Source organism: Drosophila arizonae, chromosome X (assembly GCF_054131065.1).
Source record: "Drosophila arizonae isolate 15081-1271.41 chromosome X, UAZ_ARI_1.0, whole genome shotgun sequence".
Lineage (NCBI taxonomy): Eukaryota > Metazoa > Arthropoda > Insecta > Diptera > Drosophilidae > Drosophila > Drosophila arizonae.
In genome coordinates, this window is record NC_142927.1 from 353,516 (window position 1) to 375,228 (window position 21,713).

General features: G+C 37.3%; 3 protein-coding genes across 5 annotated transcripts in view; 1 reads left to right on the forward strand and 2 right to left on the reverse strand.

The window, feature by feature from the left end:
- The window catches only part of LOC108620025 (coiled-coil domain-containing protein CG32809), a 25,224-nt gene continuing 3,511 nt past the window's right edge, over positions 1-21,713 (forward strand). Inside the window, exons 1-17 of one of the 2 annotated variants that reach the window (XR_016270952.1) lie at positions 1-247; positions 1,505-1,723; positions 1,999-2,052; positions 2,124-2,266; positions 2,327-2,935; positions 9,081-9,171; positions 9,605-9,719; positions 10,146-10,244; positions 11,526-11,689; positions 12,070-12,135; positions 12,207-12,290; positions 12,603-12,665; positions 14,923-15,385; positions 15,447-15,629; positions 15,834-15,927; positions 17,658-17,701; positions 21,468-21,668. Coding sequence is in view for 1 of the 2 variants with exons in the window: in XM_089473676.1 (XP_089329802.1) it covers positions 1,618-1,723; positions 1,999-2,052; positions 2,124-2,266; positions 2,327-2,935; positions 9,081-9,171; positions 9,605-9,719; positions 10,146-10,244; positions 11,526-11,689; positions 12,070-12,135; positions 12,207-12,290; positions 12,603-12,665; positions 14,923-15,385; positions 15,447-15,629; positions 15,834-15,927; positions 21,468-21,668 (2,535 nt within the window). In the remaining variant the exon portion in view is untranslated. The remainder of the gene's footprint in view (positions 248-1,504; positions 1,724-1,998; positions 2,053-2,123; positions 2,267-2,326; positions 2,936-9,080; positions 9,172-9,604; positions 9,720-10,145; positions 10,245-11,525; positions 11,690-12,069; positions 12,136-12,206; positions 12,291-12,602; positions 12,666-14,922; positions 15,386-15,446; positions 15,630-15,833; positions 15,928-17,657; positions 17,702-21,467; positions 21,669-21,713) is intronic. The other variant, XM_089473676.1, reaches the window with a different exon arrangement.
- On the reverse strand, positions 2,974-7,372 carry b6 (pentraxin-related protein b6). Its single transcript, XM_018016887.2, has 5 exons — positions 6,716-7,372; positions 4,988-5,081; positions 4,782-4,902; positions 4,109-4,330; positions 2,974-4,052 (listed from the first exon to the last, which is right to left on the reverse strand). Exons 1-5 carry the CDS (start codon positions 7,236-7,238, stop codon positions 3,366-3,368), a joined length of 1,647 nt encoding a protein of 548 aa, XP_017872376.1. The 5' UTR covers positions 7,239-7,372; the 3' UTR covers positions 2,974-3,365.
- LOC108617987 (uncharacterized) lies at positions 10,230-11,530 on the reverse strand. 2 transcript variants are annotated; one of them, XM_089473678.1, is made up of 3 exons: positions 10,956-11,530; positions 10,689-10,878; positions 10,230-10,629 (listed from the first exon to the last, which is right to left on the reverse strand). In XM_089473678.1, the coding sequence occupies exons 1-3, from the start codon at positions 10,969-10,971 to the stop codon at positions 10,230-10,232; spliced, it is 606 nt and encodes a 201-aa protein (XP_089329804.1). In that variant the 5' UTR covers positions 10,972-11,530. The 2 variants fall into 2 exon arrangements, with proteins under 2 accessions (XP_089329804.1, XP_017869381.2); XM_018013892.2 differs by having other exon boundaries at positions 10,689-11,530.

Sequence of the window (21,713 nt, forward strand, 5' to 3'; positions counted from 1 at the left end):
ATTCCGCGTAGCTTTTAGGGCGGAAACGCATTCTGATATACCAGAAATAATTTTGCTGTCGAGTGTTAAAACGTATCGAACGGGTTTTAAACGCGGTCAATTACGACGACTCCGACAAGCGTGAGATGAGCTCAAGCATCAGCCAAATCTAACCGACAAGTGTAGAACTGTTTATTTATATATTATTAGAGATTAATATATATATATATGTGTATGCATATGAGAATACGTTGAACAACCGGCCATGGTAGTGCTCCAACACTTTTTCATTAACTTCATTTTCACGTACATACCCACATTGATATGTATGCATATGCGTGTGCTTACAGTCCATTCAATAGTTCTCATTTGTGTATAAACAATTTTAAAATTTCAGTGAATAAGTGAACAGAAGCTCGCATCAAATGAGTTTCAATCAAATGTAAATACGAGCATTCGCATACATATGCATTTCTGTATACTAAAGGCGTCGCTTCTGCCGTACACCCATACATACACCTACACCGTGGCATACGTACATACACATGCATATGTAAATACAGCTGTGAGCGATGCCGAAATCTAACATAAATATGCATTTATTATTTTTGTATATTTATATATATATATATATATGTGCATATGTACATACATGAATGTATGTTTCTACAAGTATGTACATATAAAACAAATTAAATATATCCATAGAAATCTGTTATTCGGGCATATGGATATGTATTTATGCACATACATATGTATGTGTGTGTGTGTGTTTGTTTGCAGGTGCCGAACGAACAAAAGTATTCGTACTTATTCGGCGTCTATCGATGCTGGCCGCTTTGCCACCACACCCACATTAAATATACATACATATGTATGTATGTACATAGTGCTACATTCCCATACATACAGACATGCACACCTACATATGCGAATAAGTAGATATATCCAAATGTTTATTGGTACGGTTGCTTTGTAAGCCGAAAGATTTTGATTAACATACATACATATGTGCACACATGTGTACATGTATTAGTACATATACAGATATGTGCTATGAATGTACTCTTGGAGAAGTCCATATTTACATACATATGGGGATGCCGGCATCAAATGTAAACAAAATTTAAATAAGACAAGCTCTAACATCGACTTGTATGCATGTACATATGTATGTATGTACTTATGAATGTAAATTTCGCAATGTACATACATACATATATGTATATATATATTCCACAGAATATGCATAGTAAGTGTATAAAGTACATATGCATATGGATGCTTATTTACATGCAATATACATACGCTGGTAATCCTTATACCTACATAGTACATATATAAATACATACATACATATGTGTGTATACAGTTGCTATGCTGTCAAATTACACCAATTCAACAGCACAATGTATACATACACACATACTATAAGTACATACATACATCATATGCATACATACATAGATGCGTGCACATTATGTATGTATTTATGTATACTCATATGTATGTATCTGTAATGCAGAGCGAGAGTTCGGCCCACTCCTGTTGCAGTGTACAAAGTTAACGCGTATGAACTTTTAAACGAAACAGATTAACTGATTGCTCAAATATAAGTATAACTTGTGAAGCGGCAAAATGTTGATCCGCTGGAAGAGTAAAGATAAAAGTGCATCAACTAATCAGAGCGGCAATGCGAGCAGCAGCTCATCATCGAAGAAGAAGCGCAAGGGACGAGAAGGAGGTAAGCAAAACAAACATCAACAGCATACATGCATGCACTTTTTGTGTGTAGTGTGGATGGCATACAATCTGACCAGCATTCATATACGTATACATGTATACATATGCATCAAAATTAACTGATAGTCTGCACATATAGCCGGACATTCGTATGTTTGTGCAATATGTACATATGTACATACATACATATGCACAAATAGTCCAATTGGAACCAATAGTATCGATATGAAAAGCGCTCGGTTGCTAATTGTATTCCTTTGCAATTGCGTTTTTCAGAAGAAGACTGGCAAAATGAAAATAAGCCGTCTCGCCTGCAAAGTAATGAGCAAGGTAAGAAACATCAACTGCTTTATGTCTATGTATGTATGAATGTATATATTCACTTTCGTGTTTACTTAAAGGTGGCGACGAGCGTAGACGCGCAATGCGACGCGATGATCCGCGAAGACACACACTCGGCGGAGATATTCTGGTCTACGGCAGCTCCCAGCATCCGCATCCGCATCAAATGGCGCAGCAACAGCAGCGAGCCATGGATCTGGAAGTAAGCATAGGTCAGCATTATCAATCAGCAATCAACAAGAAATTCGCTCTTCCATTACAGATGAGCACACGAGCGCAGAAGAACAAGAAAAATCAACCGATGCGCGGCTATGCACCTGTTAATCAAGGCCCCTTGTTCGATGACGATCCTGGCATTATGTCCGAGGTGGAAACAGCTAGCACTGGGTTTCGTAGAGGCGGCAAACAGCGCTCCTCGTTGCCAGTGGTGCGTACGCCCTCAAAGACGCTCGAGCGACCGCTTGGACTCGTCTTCCTGCAATATCGCTCAGAGACCAAGCGGGCATTGCTTCCAAATGAGATCACTTCGATAGATACGGTGCGTGCGTTGTTCGTGCGTTCGTTTCCTCGTCAGCTTACAATGTCATACTTGGAGGGACCCAACGTCAAGATCTACATACACGATGCCAGCAAGGACATGTTCTATGAGCTGGAAGATGTGCGCTCCCATCTGCGTGAGATACGCGATCGCTCCGTCTTACGTCTGTTTGAATCAACAGAGGTAGCCGCACCTCCACAGATTCTCCCTGGTGGTCCGGGCATACCACAGCCCTTGCCACAAGCACCTTCTAGCTGGGATCAGGATCAGAGCTATTTCAGCGAGCCCGAGTTCGATTCGGATTTCAAGCATCAGCACATCCACAAATCGAAGGTAAGACACAGACGGACCCAATTCAGAGACCATTTGGATGCTGGCTATTTGTTTATTTATTTATTTGCTTTAATATTATTTCAACACCCACAATTGATATTTGTTAAGATATTTCTATAAATATGTGCATATGTACATGGAGGTGAGAAGGTCTGCTACGATACGATATTTAAGCTTGGGTATCCAGCCATGTATACTTATACCTATATACACTTACATATATTCAAGTACATTCAAGGCAACAAACACAAAACAAAACAAAAAAAAAACAAAAAAAACAAAAAAAAAACAAAAACAAAAAAAAATCAAACAAAACAATATATGTATGTATGCATAATAAGCGTTATTTGCAGCACCCTGCTTAAGAGTATATTTTGCGGGATATTGACAGGATTCACTGCTGACTGAGTGGGTGATTGGGAGGGAGGTATTAGAAATTTCCACAGTTGCCCACACTGTGGCCTTTGAGCGTGTTGTTCATGTGCTCCTTGACGTCCTTCCAGGCAAAGACAATGGCGCCTTGGAAAGGCTCGGGGTCGCAGTTGCTACAGATTCCCATAACGGCCTTGACCTCCTCCTCGGCCGGCTCGCGATCGTGTGTGCTGATCTCCTCCTCGAGAGTCATCTTCAGCGTCAGATCCTGCTTGAATTGCTGCCCACCAAAGTCGGCCAGACCATTGTACTTACTGAAAACCTCGCTGCTGTCATCCAGTTGGCCATCATCAACCACGGATCCGTCGGCGAGCAAAACCAACCCTCGCTTTTGCACCTTTCGCGCCTGTGGTGCCTCCCGCTTAAATTGTATATGTGTCTCTGTCTCATCTATGAACTGCACATTGGCTGAGTTGCTAAGCATCTGGAAACGTCCCGTTGTTGGTTCATTCGAGGCCGCGGGTATCCCGCGAGGATAGGGCGACAGACCGAGTAGCTGCTGTGCCACCAACCGAGAGCCAGCATTAATTTGCCCATTAACAAAGTTTGTGTTCACTGTAATCGCTTGGTCTGCCACTCCATTTGGTGGATTCTGTGTGGGCATTGAGTTGGCCAGATTGATGCGGACTCTCGTTGGAATTTGTCCGCTTGCGAGCAGCGAGTGCATCGGCTGTGGTCGATTGATCTGAGTTTGTCCATACATATTACTATTAGCTGTAGAATCTCATTGAGCATACGAACCATTGGAGGAGCACGCGTTGTGCTGGGCAGCTCCTGACCCTCGTGATCAAAGTGGTGCACATGATGATGTTTGTGGTCTCGATGCGCCTTGCCCGCGCTCAAAGCGACGCGATAAATTTGCACGAGCGTCACCTCAAAGTGGAGGCCATGACTTACTTGCCCAGTTATTGAACTGCCGCCCGAGCGCAGTTTTCCCTTAGCGGGTATTTTATGGCCTACCAGCTGCAAAATTCGATTTCGAAGTTATGAATTGCAAAACAAATTCAACCAGTCGTATTGTGGCTAGTCAGGCGCGTTGTCGACTAGCAAATACCCTGAGCCCGTGTCGAGCTGCTGGTTCAGATATTCTGCATACAAAATATTGCGACGAGGAAAATTGACTGGAGTTTATATTTTTGCAACCAAAACTGATCAAGTCCAATGATCTATTATCACTATCGGACAAACAGAGTCACATTAGAAGATCGATTCGGATGTTGCATACACATGGGCACGGCTAATATGCCTTGAATCCGCACTCCCAGTGAGCAAAGTAGAGTAGGATTAATGAGCGATTATTGACTGATGTGACAAACTGATATTCAATACTTGCTGCAACAGCTGCAAGCCAGTCTGGTCTAGTTAGTCGCTTTCGTTCCGTTCCATCGAGCTTGGGCAGTTGGAGATTACTTACTGAATTATGGAATCCACGTCCAATGCGCTCTGCTTTCAGCCAGACCTGCCACTCGCCGGTCTTCCCATTCCACGAGCTGCACATGTGATGCCATTGCCGCATACGCAGCGGATAGTTCAATCTGTGGTTCATAATTAAATCGTGGTTCATATGTAGTCAGATATTTCGCTATATACCTATCTGTATATTGATTAGAAACAACGTACCTGTACATTTGCTGACCTTTTATGGCCATCGATAGGAAACTGGAATTTTGCGCGTTAGCGACCCAGATTTGTATTTCGCGTGGTTCCTTTTCGACTGCAGAAGTGGAGACGGAGTTAATTTGAGAAATAAAAATGTCGATGGCTGTTATGAAATCAGAGCAAATTGCGTGATGCTGAATTGCAATCGGCAAGCCAACCAGCCAGCCAGCCAGCCAGCCAACCAGCCAACTAGCAAACTAAGCTGCCTAATTGAATGTTATCCGAAAAGTGAAAGATGCTTGATCTATGCAATGCTGCACGACACTGCTGCCAATCTATGTTGCCTTCTCAAGCTATTCTATTATACTCATACCTCGTATTGTAATGATCTAGTGTGAGGAGCAGTCCAGTGACCCTTTCAACCATTGTAGTAGATGACATAAGTAGTAGCATTGGATTTCTCTGACCTATAAGTACCTAAAATTTGGTATGCTCCTCTTCACCCTTTCTCTACATTTCCCAGGGTATCAACAATACAATCAATAACTGCCTCTTTGAGTCTAAGAAAATATACATGTAGCCTACTCCATAAAAATGTAATAAGCCTGCCACACTGCAAGCTGGGGTAAATACATACATATATATCCGCTGGCCGGTCGGCTATGATGCCAGTGAGAGAGTAATAGCGGGAAATATACCGAAAATCCTGTTAAACATAATAGCTGAATATGTAATATCTATTTGCTGAGAGCAGCCGTCTACCAGTTTAGTTGGCTTTCCATTGCAAAATTGTGTTTAGTGGAGATGGGGCGGGTCGATTGATGAGGTGTTGTCGCGAGGGTCAAGACGACATCTCGCAGTTTCTCAGTTACTCCGGAAGCTTTTCACGCAGCTCACGTTGCAACTTTAAAATAATCTCAAGCAGTTAAAATAACAAAAGCAGCAGCAGCCGCAACAACAGCGGCGGCAGCTTACTGCAAACAGGTAAATTTAACGCTTATGTAATACGGTCTCCAGTCAGCGGGACAGCTGAAAATGTTTATGATAATAGACGCAGTGTGTAAAAGCTCTCTTCCTATAGTATGATATCACAAATTCTCCTTTTCTTTTGAAACATTCTTGTCTGCTGGTATACTTATCTAGGCAGGCGGATACGCACATATAAAATGTCGACTATGTTGTGAAAACAGATTACATGTCAAGATCACCCCAAGTTGTCTTATTATAGTATTATACAGTAAATGAGATCAGCGTTGCCGGCTGACATTTAAAAAACAATCAATATACCCTGCTTTCGATGCGTTCTAGGGTATAATAATAAACCGTATTATCGCATCATCACGGCTAACAATGTTGACCATCAACAGTTGTTAAGCCTCGTCATCATGCAATCATCTCATCTCATCTGTCAATTTCACATCAACAACATCACAAAACCCCGTCACATCAACAACATGAACAACAACAACAATATTTGGATCAGGAAGCTGAATCCCTTTCACTTTTTGGGGCCATGCTTCGACCCACAACTTTTGTTGGTCACAGATCTCGCAGCTAACGTCTTTTGTGCTGATCGTTTCGCTGGCTACAGGGGCCCGAATTATGTAAAAGGTTGTAGCTGATTTTGATTGTGTTTATGATTAAAGAAAGTATCTGCAAAGGTCTTGCCTTCATTTTCATATACAAAGTGATGTAAGCAACGAGGCGTAGTAGTAGTCGCTGTGCTTGATGGATTAGCCTCGCACTTACCTTCGTAGGTCAACATGACATGGTCGCCGCTGTGATTGGTGAAACGCATCCAGAAACAAAGCGTAAACTGATCCAGCTCGGGCAACTCGTTATCATACTCCACTGACCCATCTTGATTGAATGCAAACTTCTTGACACTGCAGCGATCGGAAGCATAGAGATTAGAGCGCGGAAAACTAATAGTGGGCTCTTCAATTGCATCATCTTTTAAGCCATATGACTTGTAGTGATTATCGTGATCGTCAATCAATGTAATGGGACGCGAAGACTCAACTCCATTTATCAGAGCGGCTCGTGTCAAAAGCAGATCGTCTTCCTCCTTGGAGTCGCCGAATTGGGCATAGCTGGTGGCCAGCTCGTGGCTGCTGCTCGCCTCGCCAGGATGCGATTGCTTTAAGCTGTAGGATGTTATGGGGCTGCCCGCTGACGCGATTGGCTTCCATCCGAGCGAGTTGCCGACGTGAACGAAAAGAAGAAACGCACTGAGCACTAAGCTCGCGCCCCAGCCTGTTTGCCAAAACATTTTACCGGGATATTATGTTTTTGGGCTTTTGTCTTTGGTCTTTTTATTTTGTAATTGAAATCGAAGCGATTGTACGTCCGTCTGCGGCGGTGTCTCGCACTTCACTAGTCGGCTACGCATGCTCCAACGCTGTGTCGACCGTAGTCAAAAAGAAGAAGAAAACATAAAAAGCCAAACCGCATACACCGAGCCCGTCGCCACGTACAGTGGAGTTTTAAACAAATTTTTATGGAAATATAAAGGCTGAGAGTGCATGATTATTTTTCAATTAGAACATTTTTTTGAGCAAGGCATCCTGTACATAGAAGATACTATTAAAATATATTTGAAATGTTTTTAATCGTAATGTAAATCAAAATTTCAACGGACACAACATTTATTCCCACTACTATGCGAGAATTGTGAGCGATAAACACTATAGAAATTGATATCATTTAAATTTATAGTATAGCATAGTCTAGTAGCCTGTTCTCTGTCTTTCACTATAGAACGATTGGTTTGGTATGATTTAACAACGGTTTATGAGTCATGGCCCACTGTGCGATGTTTGTCTGAGTACGTCCGTCGACCAGTTGTAACAAATGGTAAAATTGTATTGAAATTGAAACTGGTTGGGTTTTTGTAATGCCCTGCGCTTCTGCGAAACGGGTATGCAAGATCTCGGGGCACAGACTATTCCGAGCTGACCTTAAAACACTTTTGGACTTTGCTACAAACCGTTGCCGTGTTGAACTTCTTTTTGAACAACAATCGCAGCAAATTTAGCAGCAGTACTGAAAAACTCTTAGAACTGCTGCAGGGCATTTGCTAGTCGAGCATACTCGAGCTGAGCACTCTCACTTGTTTTGTTTTTGTGCGCTGTAAAGCCGATCTTTTCATTTCAATGCAACAACGCTATAGCCACATATACGTGTGTATGTATGTATGTAATGAAGCTAAGCATTACTATCTGCTAAGCACCGACATACTCGAAGCTTCCTCTCTGGCTAACCCTAGTCGCCGGGACAGTTAAATGCGAAAGTATATACATATGTACATACATGCATAAATATACATATATGCTTATAATAATAATATATGCACTTATACTTATGAACTAACTGTCTTCACGTTGTCTGTGTTAGCTGCACATCATTAATAAATCAGTCAACATTCCAGTGGCAACTATTGTGTAATGTACAAATAAGAGTAATAAACTGCCGATCAGAAATCGCTTCTACCAGAGGGAAAGAATGAATGACTGAGTATGAGTAAATCGTATATGTACAGAAATTTGTATTGATTCTTTTGATACAAATTTAGGTATGAGATTAAAATTCTTTTGGACTTAGCTTCATATAAAACTCGACCCATTAATCTAACAGCTCTTAAAAAGTACTTTATCTTAATAGAGGCTAACTACATGACTAGAAGAAAAACTGATGAGACAGCTACTAGTTATAGTTTCTTATATGTATGTGCGTCTTATCAGTTTTATTTGCAGTGCTAAGAATGAATATAAATATTATATGTACCTGAGAAAGTGAAAGCCTTTTTAGTTTCTACACACGAAAATAATTGGCAAAGAGTTTGATTGCCTGGGTGTGTACTTTGTTACAACATTGAATAATTTTTTTGTTTCGCGATTTGTTGGCCCAGCCCCTGGGGCTTCCAGCTATAGTTGTTTTCAACTGAGTATCACAATTGACTTCACATCTGTGTGCAATTCATTATTATTTCATCCCAATGATATGTAATTTGAAGAAATTTGTACGTATTTTTATTTGCACGTTGTCAAAAAAATTATATATAAATATATTAATATAGTACATTAATGTATAATATTATATGAAATTGTTTTAGATTGGCAAACAGCCGGCTCCGTATTATGTGGGCTCGTCGCAGACCTTGCCACGTGGGATGTACGGATCAGATCGTAACAAAATCTCAATGGGTAAGTAATATATGAACTTATATTTTAAGAGCCTATCTATGTATATATTTGTACACTATTTTGTGACCCAAAGAACGTCGTACAAGGTCACATATGTGTGTACTTACATATATGTATATATACTCATATATCTTATGCATTCTAGTTCTACAATGTCAAAGCAGCATAAATATGTATACGATTGTTGAAAAAACTCCAATGTAAATATTTGATGTATTTTTAAATTAAATATGAAATATGAAGAGTCTGGGATATACTATGGGAACTTATTTGTTGGATACATTGTATTGGTCAAATGCATCAACACAGAAAATCGAAATTCTCTAGGTCTAGCAATATTCGAGTAACGCTTTGCTAATCGATGAATATTTGAAAAACATTTTTTTCTAAAATATTTATTTATTAAAAAATACTAAGCTGTGCGATCTTTCAGATGGATATACCAGCTCTCCAGAGCGGAGTACACGGAGCAACTATGAGGAGCCATACTATAGCCAATATGGTACGCGCGGACCTGTCGTCGCGCCTATCATAGACGAGGAGCAAAGGTAAGCTGGAACTGATTTCTCTCTGCTTCCCCCAAATTTAGGAAAAACCATTTTCATATGCTAACTAACTTTCATCATGGTTTCCATTATTACGCTCAAAAAATTTTATTATGAAAAAAGAGAAATCAGGAAATATGCTCTAGGGGCAAGCAATACAAATATTGACGATTAGATATGTATATGCTATAAGTTAATTCAACAATAAATTTCCTAATTTCGCTAAAGGCTTTGTTTACCTATACAGGAGGAGTAAGAAATGTTTTCTAAATTGATTATTCATAAATTATCAGAAATCAAACACAAATAATGATTACGTCGACTTTTTTGACTGTATCGATAGATAATAATATCAATATGCATACTTTCTCTCTCTCTCTCTCACATACTCTCTTTAACACTGAGTTTCACTCTCTCTCTCGTTCACAGCGATGTCGCCCTCGTCGAAGATCAATATTCGTTATATGGGATAAAAGTTGGCCCAAATCGTCTGCCACACCGTGGCAATCAGATCTATGATCCGACCAGGTGAGCACCATAGGCCAATTCTTGATCACGCACGGAGTTATTGTATGTCGCATAATCACCAAAGAGCAAATTCGAAATGTGAATCTGAGCATTGTGGATGCTGCGGCGGCGTCTACTGCGCCTATAGATCTTTATACGCTTCACGCTGCCATTTGTATTCGTTGTGGTAGCTGTGGCAACCGGGTGGAAGTAGGTTGTACCTTTGCTTTTGATCGCCTGCACTATGAGGCACAGCAGATAGCCGCCAAAGGAGAGAAAGGCCAGAGCAGTGATGCTGATCTGAAACAGGGTCTGCAGCTTGGATGGCTTCTCTTCAACCCAACTGGCTACAGGATCACCTTGCCAAGGATGCGAGGAGCCAACGGCCGATGTGCCACGATCGCTCCTTTAAAAAGATACGAAAACTAGTTCTAAGGAACTTCTGTAAATTAGTATTCTTCCTACCGATCGGCAGCCATCAAAGCCAGTCGCTGGGGTCCATCAGTCGTCTCACTGCAGCCAGCAAAGGCCTCGTCAACGTTTGTCTCGTGGCTCTCTGCGTGGCCCATCAGCTCCATTGATTTCTTCAATACCAACAAATCGTGTATCCGAAAATTCGACAAACAGCTTGCGAATCGTTCTTGCGTGCTGGTCACTGTTGGGCAACAACAAGGCATCAAATGTTCTTCAAACTGTTAGTTAAGGCCCGCAAATAGAGTACATATCGCTTACCGCTGCAGTAGGCCATGGTGCTGTATTTCCTCCACACCTAATCGGCGCGCATGCAAGAAGCGACTGTGCACCAAGAATGGCCATGGATGAAATTGTGCTACAACTCGTACGACTGCAGCAACAGCGCTGGCAACGCTTGCTTGACTCAAGTATTTCGACTGGTTGAGTCAACAGGGTATACTGGCCTTAAAAACATTTTTATTATAAGCAACAGTAATCTGCGACCCGACGAAAACTACATAAATGCTAAGCTTTCAGCTGAAGAGCAATTCCAAATAGAAAAGTTTTTGTTTGATTTCGATTTCATCTGTATATGTGATTCCTGAATTATTTCATGATAGTCATAGATCAAAAAGGCGCAGAGTATTCGCTAGCAGCCATTGCCCATTATAGCACTCGTACTTGTCAAGCTTGGCTGATCAATTAGATCTTGCTGACTTGTCACAAACAGTGGCTCCGACCTATGTGTGAATTATAAACTGTTAAATTTGCTCAAAAGCGTGTCGAATGTTAGATTTTCTTTTATTTTACAATATTTTAATATTCTTTAATTTGTCTAAATATTTGCAGGCCAGAAGATTTGCATCGCATACGTGTTGAGCACATGGAGCGTCAATTGGCCAACCTGACTGGATTGGTCCAAAAGGCATTAGTTAACCAAAATCCCCAAATTGCGCCGATACCGGTACCGACACTGGACTCCAACTATCTCGTCGTTCCAACCCAAATGCAAGGTATATACTTTTCTTTGCTTAACTATTAATAGCATTACATTGAATAGGGTCAATTTTCAGAAAAGAAATAAAAATGATGGGGGCAAATATACTATTCGTATATGAAAAAATGTGTCCTGTTACATTATTAATATTGTACTATATTCATATTTAGAAAAGTCGGGCTAAGCCCACTAACTATATTTATCACGATCAGCAGTCAAGTATATCAGCCATTTCATTTTGTATGATCCTCCATCCGTCCCGGAACCTTAAAAACTTCAGTTTTAATAGTAGATTTTCCCACAGATTGCGCATATCAATAGCTTTTCTCATTTTTGATGGGTTATATATATAATCAAATATTGAACGAACTCTGTCTTATGTATATTTACATTTAGCCAATGGTTCTGCCGATGAGCTATACATTAGAGAAAAGGCACCTAAGCTGGGCAAGAATTCATGTCGTAAGTGTATCCAAAGCGTTGCCACATGCCTCAGTGTCCAAATCCATTTTTTTGTTTTTTTTTTTTTTCAGAAAAATCCGTGTCCTTTGAGAAATCGGTTTCTTTTAGTGACGATATACAGGGAATACCCAAGTCACATAGCCCCCTACATGCCGGTAAATACAAAAAAATAATTAATTATTTATAAGCCATCATTTTCTGTTACATTCTTTATTTTAGCTTTTTTGCTTCGCATTTGTTTTAGTGTTTTTTGCTTAAATTATTTTGTTCTAATCATCATACGTATTTAGTTAAGACTCGTCGATGTGGACAATTTATGCGTTCGTTGACTTTGATTTCATTCTGACATTTAAGAGAGAACGTTGTAAACCTCTTCCCACTGAGAATACAGATCCAAACTGTTTTGTAATTATATATTAACACACATACCCTATTCAAAAAATAATTCTCTGTACCGGACCCAAAAGCTGATACGAAACCAACCAAGCCGGCAATCAAGTCGTCTACCTTGCCACGTACATCCTCCCAAGGTAAGAGCGATATATGAAAGAAACGAAGGCAATTATTTCATTAGCATTATAATTTGTATCAAAAGAATCACGCATGTATTATACGCAAATCACATGTGCCATATATATATATATATATATATATATATATATATATATATACACTCATGATGAAATTAATAAGTACACCCAAAAATTTTTGAAGATTCTGTCATAACTAATTCATGTTTGATATTTTTGAAAAAAAATCAATGGTAACTTTAAGAGAGCAATCTGACAATATGATGCATGCAAAAAAAAAAATTATATTTCCCCCTAAATTCATAGTAGTCACAATAAACTGAAATGGGCCTGCTGAAAATAATAGGTACACTCCATTACTTCAGCCCGAAAAAAAAAGTTTAGAATAAGAATGATTTCTTTTATTGTTGTAAAATAGTAGGTAACCTTCCTACAGATGTTTGATGTAAAAAAAAATTATCAATATCATATGTAGATGGGTCGAAATATTAATTGTTCGAGTCAGGAACGCAGAATTGCTAAAAACCTTCGAAGGAATGGCAAATCTTTGCGTGAAATTGCGAAACTGATGAACAGATCTCTTAGCGTTGTGCAAAATGCTTTAAAGATGCACAATAAAAAGCGAACACGTGGAAGTCCATCGAAAACCACACTAGAACTGGACCGACGCATTATAAGGATTGCAACTTTTCCGACCCTTTCAAATCTTCAAAGGTCATTGCTTCCGTAATAGATAATATTATTAATGCTTCTTCAATTAGGAGATGACTACATATGGCTAAACTATCAGGTCGTATCGAAAAAATGGTTGAAATCGATGCGCACCAAAAATTTTATGATGATGCAAAATTTTGCTAAAGACCACATCACCTGGGAAGGATCTGAAAGTCAAAAAAAAGTGGCGTATTACCCTATTTAACGACGAAACCAAAATTTGCCATTATAGAAATGACTATTCCATGCATGTAAGACTCCTCACATGTAAAGAATTCGATCCTCGCTACACAAAAAAAATAGTCAAGCATGTCGGTGGAACCATTATGGTGTGGGGCTCCTTCTGTATCGTCTGATTTTCCTAATATCTGACGTTATGAGAGTAGCAGACTACAGGGATATTTTCGAAAATATAATGTTACCATATGCTGAGGATAACATGCCTCTGCGCTAGGTTTGACAACAAGATAACGGCCCGAGACACTCGTCTACAATAGAATAAGCTTGGCTCGAGGTTAGTAAGGTGGACACTCTCGCTTGGCCCAGTCATTCTCCTGATCTGAATCCAACCGAAAACGTGTGTAGTGCATTGATAAAGCAGATGGTAAAGAAAAAGTGTGACATTAAACGCCAAATAATGGACTGTGTCCAAGAAACCTGAAGGAAGATTACGAATGGGACCTGCCAAGCTTTAAATAGGAGTATGACCAATCAGATAAAAAATTTGTATGAAAATAAAAGAGGATATACAGGATATTAATCCAAAAATATAATAGCAAAAGATTTTGAATGATTTGAAAATCAAAAAATTAAATACATCTTACGAAAGTAAAGTGTACCTATTATTTTTGTCAAGCAAAAAAAGCTCCATTTTTGTTAATTTGTTTGTAACTTTTAAAAAAATAATATTTTTTTTTCCAAATTTATGTATTTTCATTAATATATACCTAATACACAAATGTGCATTTAAATTTTCATGTTAAGGGCAGTAGAAAAAATGTTTTGCTAAACTAAACTCAAAAAAGTTTAATTTTAAGGGGTGTACCTATTATTTTCATCATGAGTGTATATATATATATATATATATATATATATATATACATATATATATATATATGAATGCTTATTGACAAATTACATTTATATTTTCCATATTCTGAGCCGATAATATCTTTTTGAAAAGGGAAGGAAGTTCACCTACCTCTCTGTCTGTCTGTGTCTCGTTAATCTCGAAAACTACGAAAACTAAAGCTTTGAAATTTCAAATATACAAAAAATACCAAAGTGAGTTTGTAGTCTCTCGTAAAGTCAACGCAGACAAACGTTTCCGATCTTCAATTACCACCATTATTATTATAATTATTTCAATGAAATGACCTTAAAGCTTGAGCTTTGCTGCACAAACACAATTATTTTTTATATTTAAGTCCCGAAAAGAAGAAGATAATACATCTAGAAGTGCAAGGTTCAGAGTATCTGCTAGTCGGGTATGCCCGACTAGGCTATCACTCTTCATTGCTCTATAATTTAATGCTATCCACAGAGCGCGACCGCTTAAAGCCTCCGCCACCGCCAAAGCCGATTGTGCTGGCTCAGACTGCGCATCCCAGCTACAGAGCAGACATCGCACTCGCCCCCGAGGTCTACAATCATTTGCGTGGTCTGCAGAAGAAGGCGAAGGACTTGCGCATGGAAGTGCGCACTCTAAGAAGGCTATCGCAGGCTCAGTCCGTTGCCGTACGGGAGGACATCAAAAGTACCTTCATGCGTATACGTGCCACATTGTTGGCAAGCAGCGGTGGCAGCTTTTGGGGCCAGGGCGATCAGGACACTACGCGTATATCGCGAGAAGAAGAACTGTACAAGCAGGAGGTCATACGGCTGGAAAAGGATCTCAGTGACTTGGAAGCTTCGGTTGAAAATCTTCGCGGCGAGGTAATCAATCGACGTACGCGCGTCAATATGACTGCCGTCGAGGACATGGCCCTGGTTTTAAGCCGCGCAAGGTATAATCTGCTACCATTCGTATTCTTTATGCATGGCCCAGCTGAGTCTCTATTCTTACAGCAAAACTGTCGCTGAGCTGAAGCTCAAGTTTCCGACTTTGTCAAATGGTTTGCGCTGCATACTGTCCAACGAGATGGAAAAAGTAGTACGAGAAGAAAAGTTCCTAAAAGAAGAGCCCGATCGGTTGGAATCGGCTTTGCGTCGCTGCAAAAAGTTAACGGGCACATTAGTGACACTTAAACGGTTTGTAGATTTCCCACACCATTTTTGTATACCCTGAAACCCATAGTGAATAGCTGGGTAAACATATATCGGGTTTTGTAATTGTACATGAAGATCATACATTTAGAGCTACATGGGTCTAGGGTATCTGGCTAATCGGGAATCCCCGACTAGACCCCTCTTAGTTGCTATTGCTGATGGAACCATTTCTCATTCATCAATTAGTTTGGCGAGCGTACAGGAACAACGTTTGCCCCCTAATGAGCCGTCAGTCAATGAGGAGTCTTTACGTTCCGCAGATATTTCGGTCCCCGACAAGGTGAGTTGCCCAATTGATAAATCTATAGAGCTATTTTTGATAAACAAATACACAAAAAAGAAAATAGTTATTTAAAAAACACCTAGGGCTGTATAGCCAATACTAATATTTGCGCATAAAACATCGTTTCATACCGTGTCATACATATTAATATATATATATATAATATTGATTAACGAATATTCTTTGTATTATTTTGATGACAAAAACTAGTTGCTTTTGACCGAAAGAAGTATTTGCATTGGCTGAGTTTCGTTTTAAAAGATGAACCTATTTTGCACATTAGAATCCTTGCTAAATATTGTAAAACCCGCTGACTGAATAACCTAAATAACGTTGCATCGAGTGCCTGAAAGGTGGCCTTGTTTGCACTGATCTAAGGTATTAACAACAAATCAACCTTTCAACTTTACATCCGTCCATTAACATTTTTATTCATACATGTCTAGTCTGTCCATCTATTTACTTCAACAACCAAAACAGAAATTCAATTGCTGATAAGAAATGTTTTATAAAGTGCCCACTAGATGCTGATAAATTACAAAAATTAAAAACAGTTAAAGCAGATTAAGTGATATTTTCTTTTTGCAAGGTGGCTTAGAAAATATGCAAAGCAAATACTTAGATATTTATCGATATCCATGTTCTTCTCTTCAATGCATTCTAATGCGATATACCTGGGCCAAAGCTTTGTCTAATCCAATGCAAATTGTTGTACTTTCATGTAGTACTATAAATTTTGACGGGAATAAAAAAAATGTGTAAAAAAAAAGGGCAGCTTAGAAAATCAATACTTGTATGTCAATACAATTATTTATAATTTATATTCAACTGTAATATGCTTAAGCATGTAATAGACATTCCAAATCCATTTTTGAGCACACCCCGTTATTCAATGCATTGCAAGTGCATTATTTGAACCTTTGTTTTACAAATCAGCAATTGAATAAACATAACAGATATACATATATCTAATAATACATCTAAGTGGGATTTCATAGACAATTAACTGGATAACAATCATTTGGCCTATATCCTTGACTGATTTGTATACAAACTTATTTTAACCTCATTTCATCCTTAATACTGCGCATAGACTATTATCGACTGTTTTTGATTGAAATTACAATCTAGTTGTGCAAGGGTTTTATATAATATATAAGCAAGCTATTTAGTGCTACCTTAGTCAATCAATTGTATTTATTCAATTCGATTCATTTGTACGTATGCTTTTTTATAGTTTAATTTGATTTTAGTTCTGGTTCCTCTGTTCATTTCTGTGCTGTTTTTACTATAAACAAGTTGCAATTGGCTGTTAATAAGTAGTTTCGTTTGTTTTAATTTCTACTGCGTCCACTTCATTGTACTTGATTTTGTTTATATATACATACGTGTAGAGTTTACTCCAATCCCGAGACAGTTTATAAAAGGCGATGGCTTCACCGATATTTCCCAAGGGTTAAAATACTATCAATCTAATTGAAAGAGCATTTTTGTTGTTTTTAGTTCATGTTTGAATTTTTTTTTGATAAAGCGAAAGCGTTTTACGTATTGAAACACGAAAATTCATATGCATACGTTTGACAAAACAAACACCACCAAAAATCAAAAGCTTAAAGTCTTATTAAATGAGGTTTACCTAGTGATATCGTTTTCTTCTTCTTGCCCCTTTTTTTCGAACTAACAATTTTTGATATCGTATACAACAACAACAACAACAACCCACATAGTTTAACTGGCGATGGAGTTCTAACTTCAAAGAGGCAATTACTGAGTAATGACTGAAAACACAAAAACCAAACCAAACAAAAATACAAAATATAATCAAATAATAATTAAACTGAAAACCATTTTCAAAACAAAACAAAAAAATGAAAAACTCTCATTAAAAACTATGTCCATTTTATTTTAGCTGAAACATTATTTGCTCCGCATTTAAAACATAACTAGTTTATATTTTTGTATACCACTTACTAAACTTAACTTCTAAACTAATACAAAACTCATCAAATGCTATCTATAAGAACAAAACACATTTACCAACTGCAATTATATATCACTAGTTACCTAAATACATATATATGTGTATATGTATATAATATATATGTATATATATATATATTTATGTATATATGTATATAATATATATGTGTATATACATATATATGAATGTGTGTGCGTAATGTGCTTTCCAAAAGGGGTTTCTCTGAGCTATGCGTTGCAAACATCTCGGCTGCAATACTTTCAAGGAATTTACATACATATAAATGAGCTACGGATCAGAGTAATTGCCATACTACCATACCACTATAAGATAATGTAGATCGAAATTTTTGTATCGCTAGTCAAATTTCAAGTAAATCAATCAGTGAATCACTGAATCAATCAAGAAAGGTAAATAGCATTGTAACACAATATATTATACATGTTTTGAAAGACTTAAACAGCAACAACCTCTGTGGTAGATAAATCGTTTTGATTCCCCCTTCCATTAACTACATACTTTCTTCCCAGATGTCCCCTTAAAGTACTAATCAAGAATACAAAATACAACAACAATATCAACAACAACAACAAATTAAACAAATATGTGATCTCCTCAACACCTTCCTGTGTGCTCAAATGTTTCTATTATTAATAATTGTTTTCAATTGCTTTCGTCTGTGGTCGCCCCTGCACCCTTCTACTTCACACACATCCTACTATTTCTATACTGTTTGGATTGTAAAGTTATCATCAAAGGATTACCAGTAATTTATAAATTTCATTATATTATATATACTGGCAGGCAAAACAGCATTTGAAATGTTATAGCAAAGTATACTGTGAATCAATACTTTTCATTATAGAGCAAAACAGAACAATGCCCAATTACGTCTTTCCTTATAGAGTAGATGTAAACAGTGTAACAGTATAACAGATTTTGCTATAAAAACATATTCACTGTTCAAAAACATATGTATCATCATGTGTAAATCAACAGTATAACAGATTTTGCTATAAATACATTTTAGAATAGAGCAATAGATAATGCTATATACATATATGTATATATATAATTCATACATATGTATAAATCAGTTCAAAGTCAGCTTGATGTAACAGTATAACAATATTACAGGCTTTACTAAATATATAGAAGATAGCTCCAAACCGAGCATAACAGTTTGGCAGTATAACTGAATTCGCTATAAATACAATAGAAGAATATGGATGTGGAAAACATCATCTCATATGGCGAACAGTTCTAATACGACAGAGTGTCCCTTATCTATGCAACAGACAGACAGTAAAAACATTTTGTTTACGAATAAATTGTTTTGGACATTATTGTTATTATTTGATAGCAGTTGGTTCCGAAATGATGAGATAATTTGCAATTGCAACATTTTTCCGCTTTTTAACAATTAGCGAAAAATTCCACATTCTTTTCAAACTAACTACAATCTGTTTTCTACATCGATTTCTTATTTGTGTTGATTGATTATGTTTTTCGCATTTCTTTCTGTTTATCTTTTCATTGGTATTCCTTTTGTAAAAAGCTCAAAAAGTTTAAATATGATACTTAATCAATTTGTGTGCATGCGCATATATGTGAAGGCCCCGTTAACTTTCTACTGGCTAACAAACCCAAATTGTAAATTTAATTTTTGTGCTCAATTCATCGAAAACGCATCAACAACTCTGACAACAACAAAATTACAGCATTTTCAGTTCAGTTCACATCTAAGAAAAAGACAACAAAAGAACACAAATTAATTGAATTAAATAACTTTTTCCCTGGAATACAGCCGCCGAGTTCTCCAGATTCACGAACATAATATTACATGCAAAAAGGACGAAAATCAAATATATATAAAACAACTTTTGGAAAGATATTGCTTCGGAATCCCGAAGGCTTGAAACAAATATGCAAACATGTTTATAGAATGTTAATTTGCAAGAAGAATTTCTTTATTGTTTGTTAAGAAAAGCTAGTTGAAAATTGAAAACAGAACAACAACAAAAAATAAAAAAAAAATAATAATAATAATATTTTTGTATTAATGTTGTAGTTGAAAAATGAACTATGTCTATATACAAAATCTAGTATCAACATAAATGTACCTTTGTTAATGTATACACAAATCATTCTTTTAAGCGTGCAGTCAATATACCAAATTAATCAAATCAATCCAATTGAACAAATCGAATTCTAAAGCTCAAGCTCTTCAAAATGTTCTCACTCATCGATTGTTGTCTTTGAAGTTTTAACCATCTAACATGTTTACCCATCCATCATCGATTTCTCTCTTTCTCATTACGTACATATATGTATATATACATATATATATATATATATATATATATATATATATATATATATATATATATATATATATATTATTTTATGTTCTTCTTTAATATGACTACCATGTACCTGTGCTAAAAATATGTGCTTAGCAATATATGCCGTACTATCTCACAAAATATTTAATCGGTGGAGCTTTGTTTATGTATATATATATACATATATATACGTATATGTATCTCCCATGTAATTCGTTGTTCCTTTTAATCTTTTTTTTTTTTTTTTTTTTTTTTTTCTTTTCATAAATGAGATAATTAGAAATCGAATTCCAAATTATTAATTGTGCAAAATTTATTTGAGCAAGCATGCCCTTTAATGCATTGCATGCAATTAGAGTAGTTAGAGAAAGACTGTTCAAAATATTACTTTTTGTTATATTTTTGTTATTACTAGCAAAGCCAGAATGCCTTGAAATTTATGTTTTTTATTTTTGCATGTCATGTTTAAGCCGAATAAATTAAGAAGAAAAAAAAAACAGTTAAATTAAAACTACCAAGTCATTCGAAAACAGAAAAGATTGGGTTGAGTAATGCGAAGCGTGTTGTGGGTGAGGTATCTGACTTCAAAGTGCCTTTGAAGCAACTTCAACTATAAATCATGTTCGCAGTGGGTGTCAAACAGACGTATGACTTCATATAGCTCTGTTTATCCTTCAATGTTAAACATGAGAACAATGCAACATGGCAAACATACATAAAGATGTCACATGTTAGAGCACTTCCGACCGGAAATGCTCGACTTAAAAATACCTTGCCGGGATGCTATTTCAAATGTTTCAGCAACATTATTAGGACTACAAGGGCCTCAAGGCATCTCCCAGTGGAACATGGCCAACTGCTTTTTGATTTGTTTTTGTATTTGCCTGAATGTTGTTTTATTGCGATTGTTGTAGCGGATTTGATATATATATCCTGAAAACAAATATGTACGTTATTACTATGCACAGCATGATTTATTTTTCGTATACACACTTTATTACATTGACTATTTTTTTATGTTTTAGCCTGTCTCACTAGATGGGTTTTCATACGATGTATCAATTCTACAATACAGTACCACATAAGTAATTATATACATTTATATGTATAAATGTGCAATGTTTTTTTATTGAACTTCATTTGATTTCACAAATTGTTGGCAACTTTTTGCATCGATTTACAATTTTACTGTAATTATGTATTCTTTATAGCCAATCCCAACACCCAGGATGGGGTCGTTCCCTGTCGGCGGGGGACTCGCACCCGAAAACGCGCTCGATGCTCTGCTAGACGAGTTAAAGACATTCTCAAAGCCAATTGCCCAACAACAACAGCAGCAGCAGCAGTTGCAGCAACAACAACAACAACAAATGCAACAACAGCAGCAACAACAACAAAAACCACCATTTGAGGTAAATGATTGGGCTCCAAATATACATAGATCAATTTCCATTTTG

Bases quoted from the DNA above. Each gene is read 5' to 3' on its own strand.
- LOC108617987 (XM_018013892.2), bottom strand. From the start codon at position 10,900: ATGCCTTGTTGTTGCCCAACAGTGACCAGCACGCAAGAACGATTCGCA. The intron at 10,630-10,688 runs GTAGGAAGAATA...ATCTTTTTAAAG, and splicing joins GCTTTGATGGCTGCCGATCG to GAGCGATCGTGGCACATCGG.
- b6 (XM_018016887.2), bottom strand. From the start codon at position 7,238: ATGTTTTGGCAAACAGGCTGGGGCGCGAGCTTAGTGCTCAGTGCGTTT. The intron at 4,903-4,987 runs GTACGTTGTTTC...TATGAACCACAG, and splicing joins AAAGGTCAGCAAATGTACAG to ATTGAACTATCCGCTGCGTA. The intron at 4,053-4,108 runs GTTCGTATGCTC...GGACAAACTCAG, and splicing joins CAACGCGTGCTCCTCCAATG to ATCAATCGACCACAGCCGAT.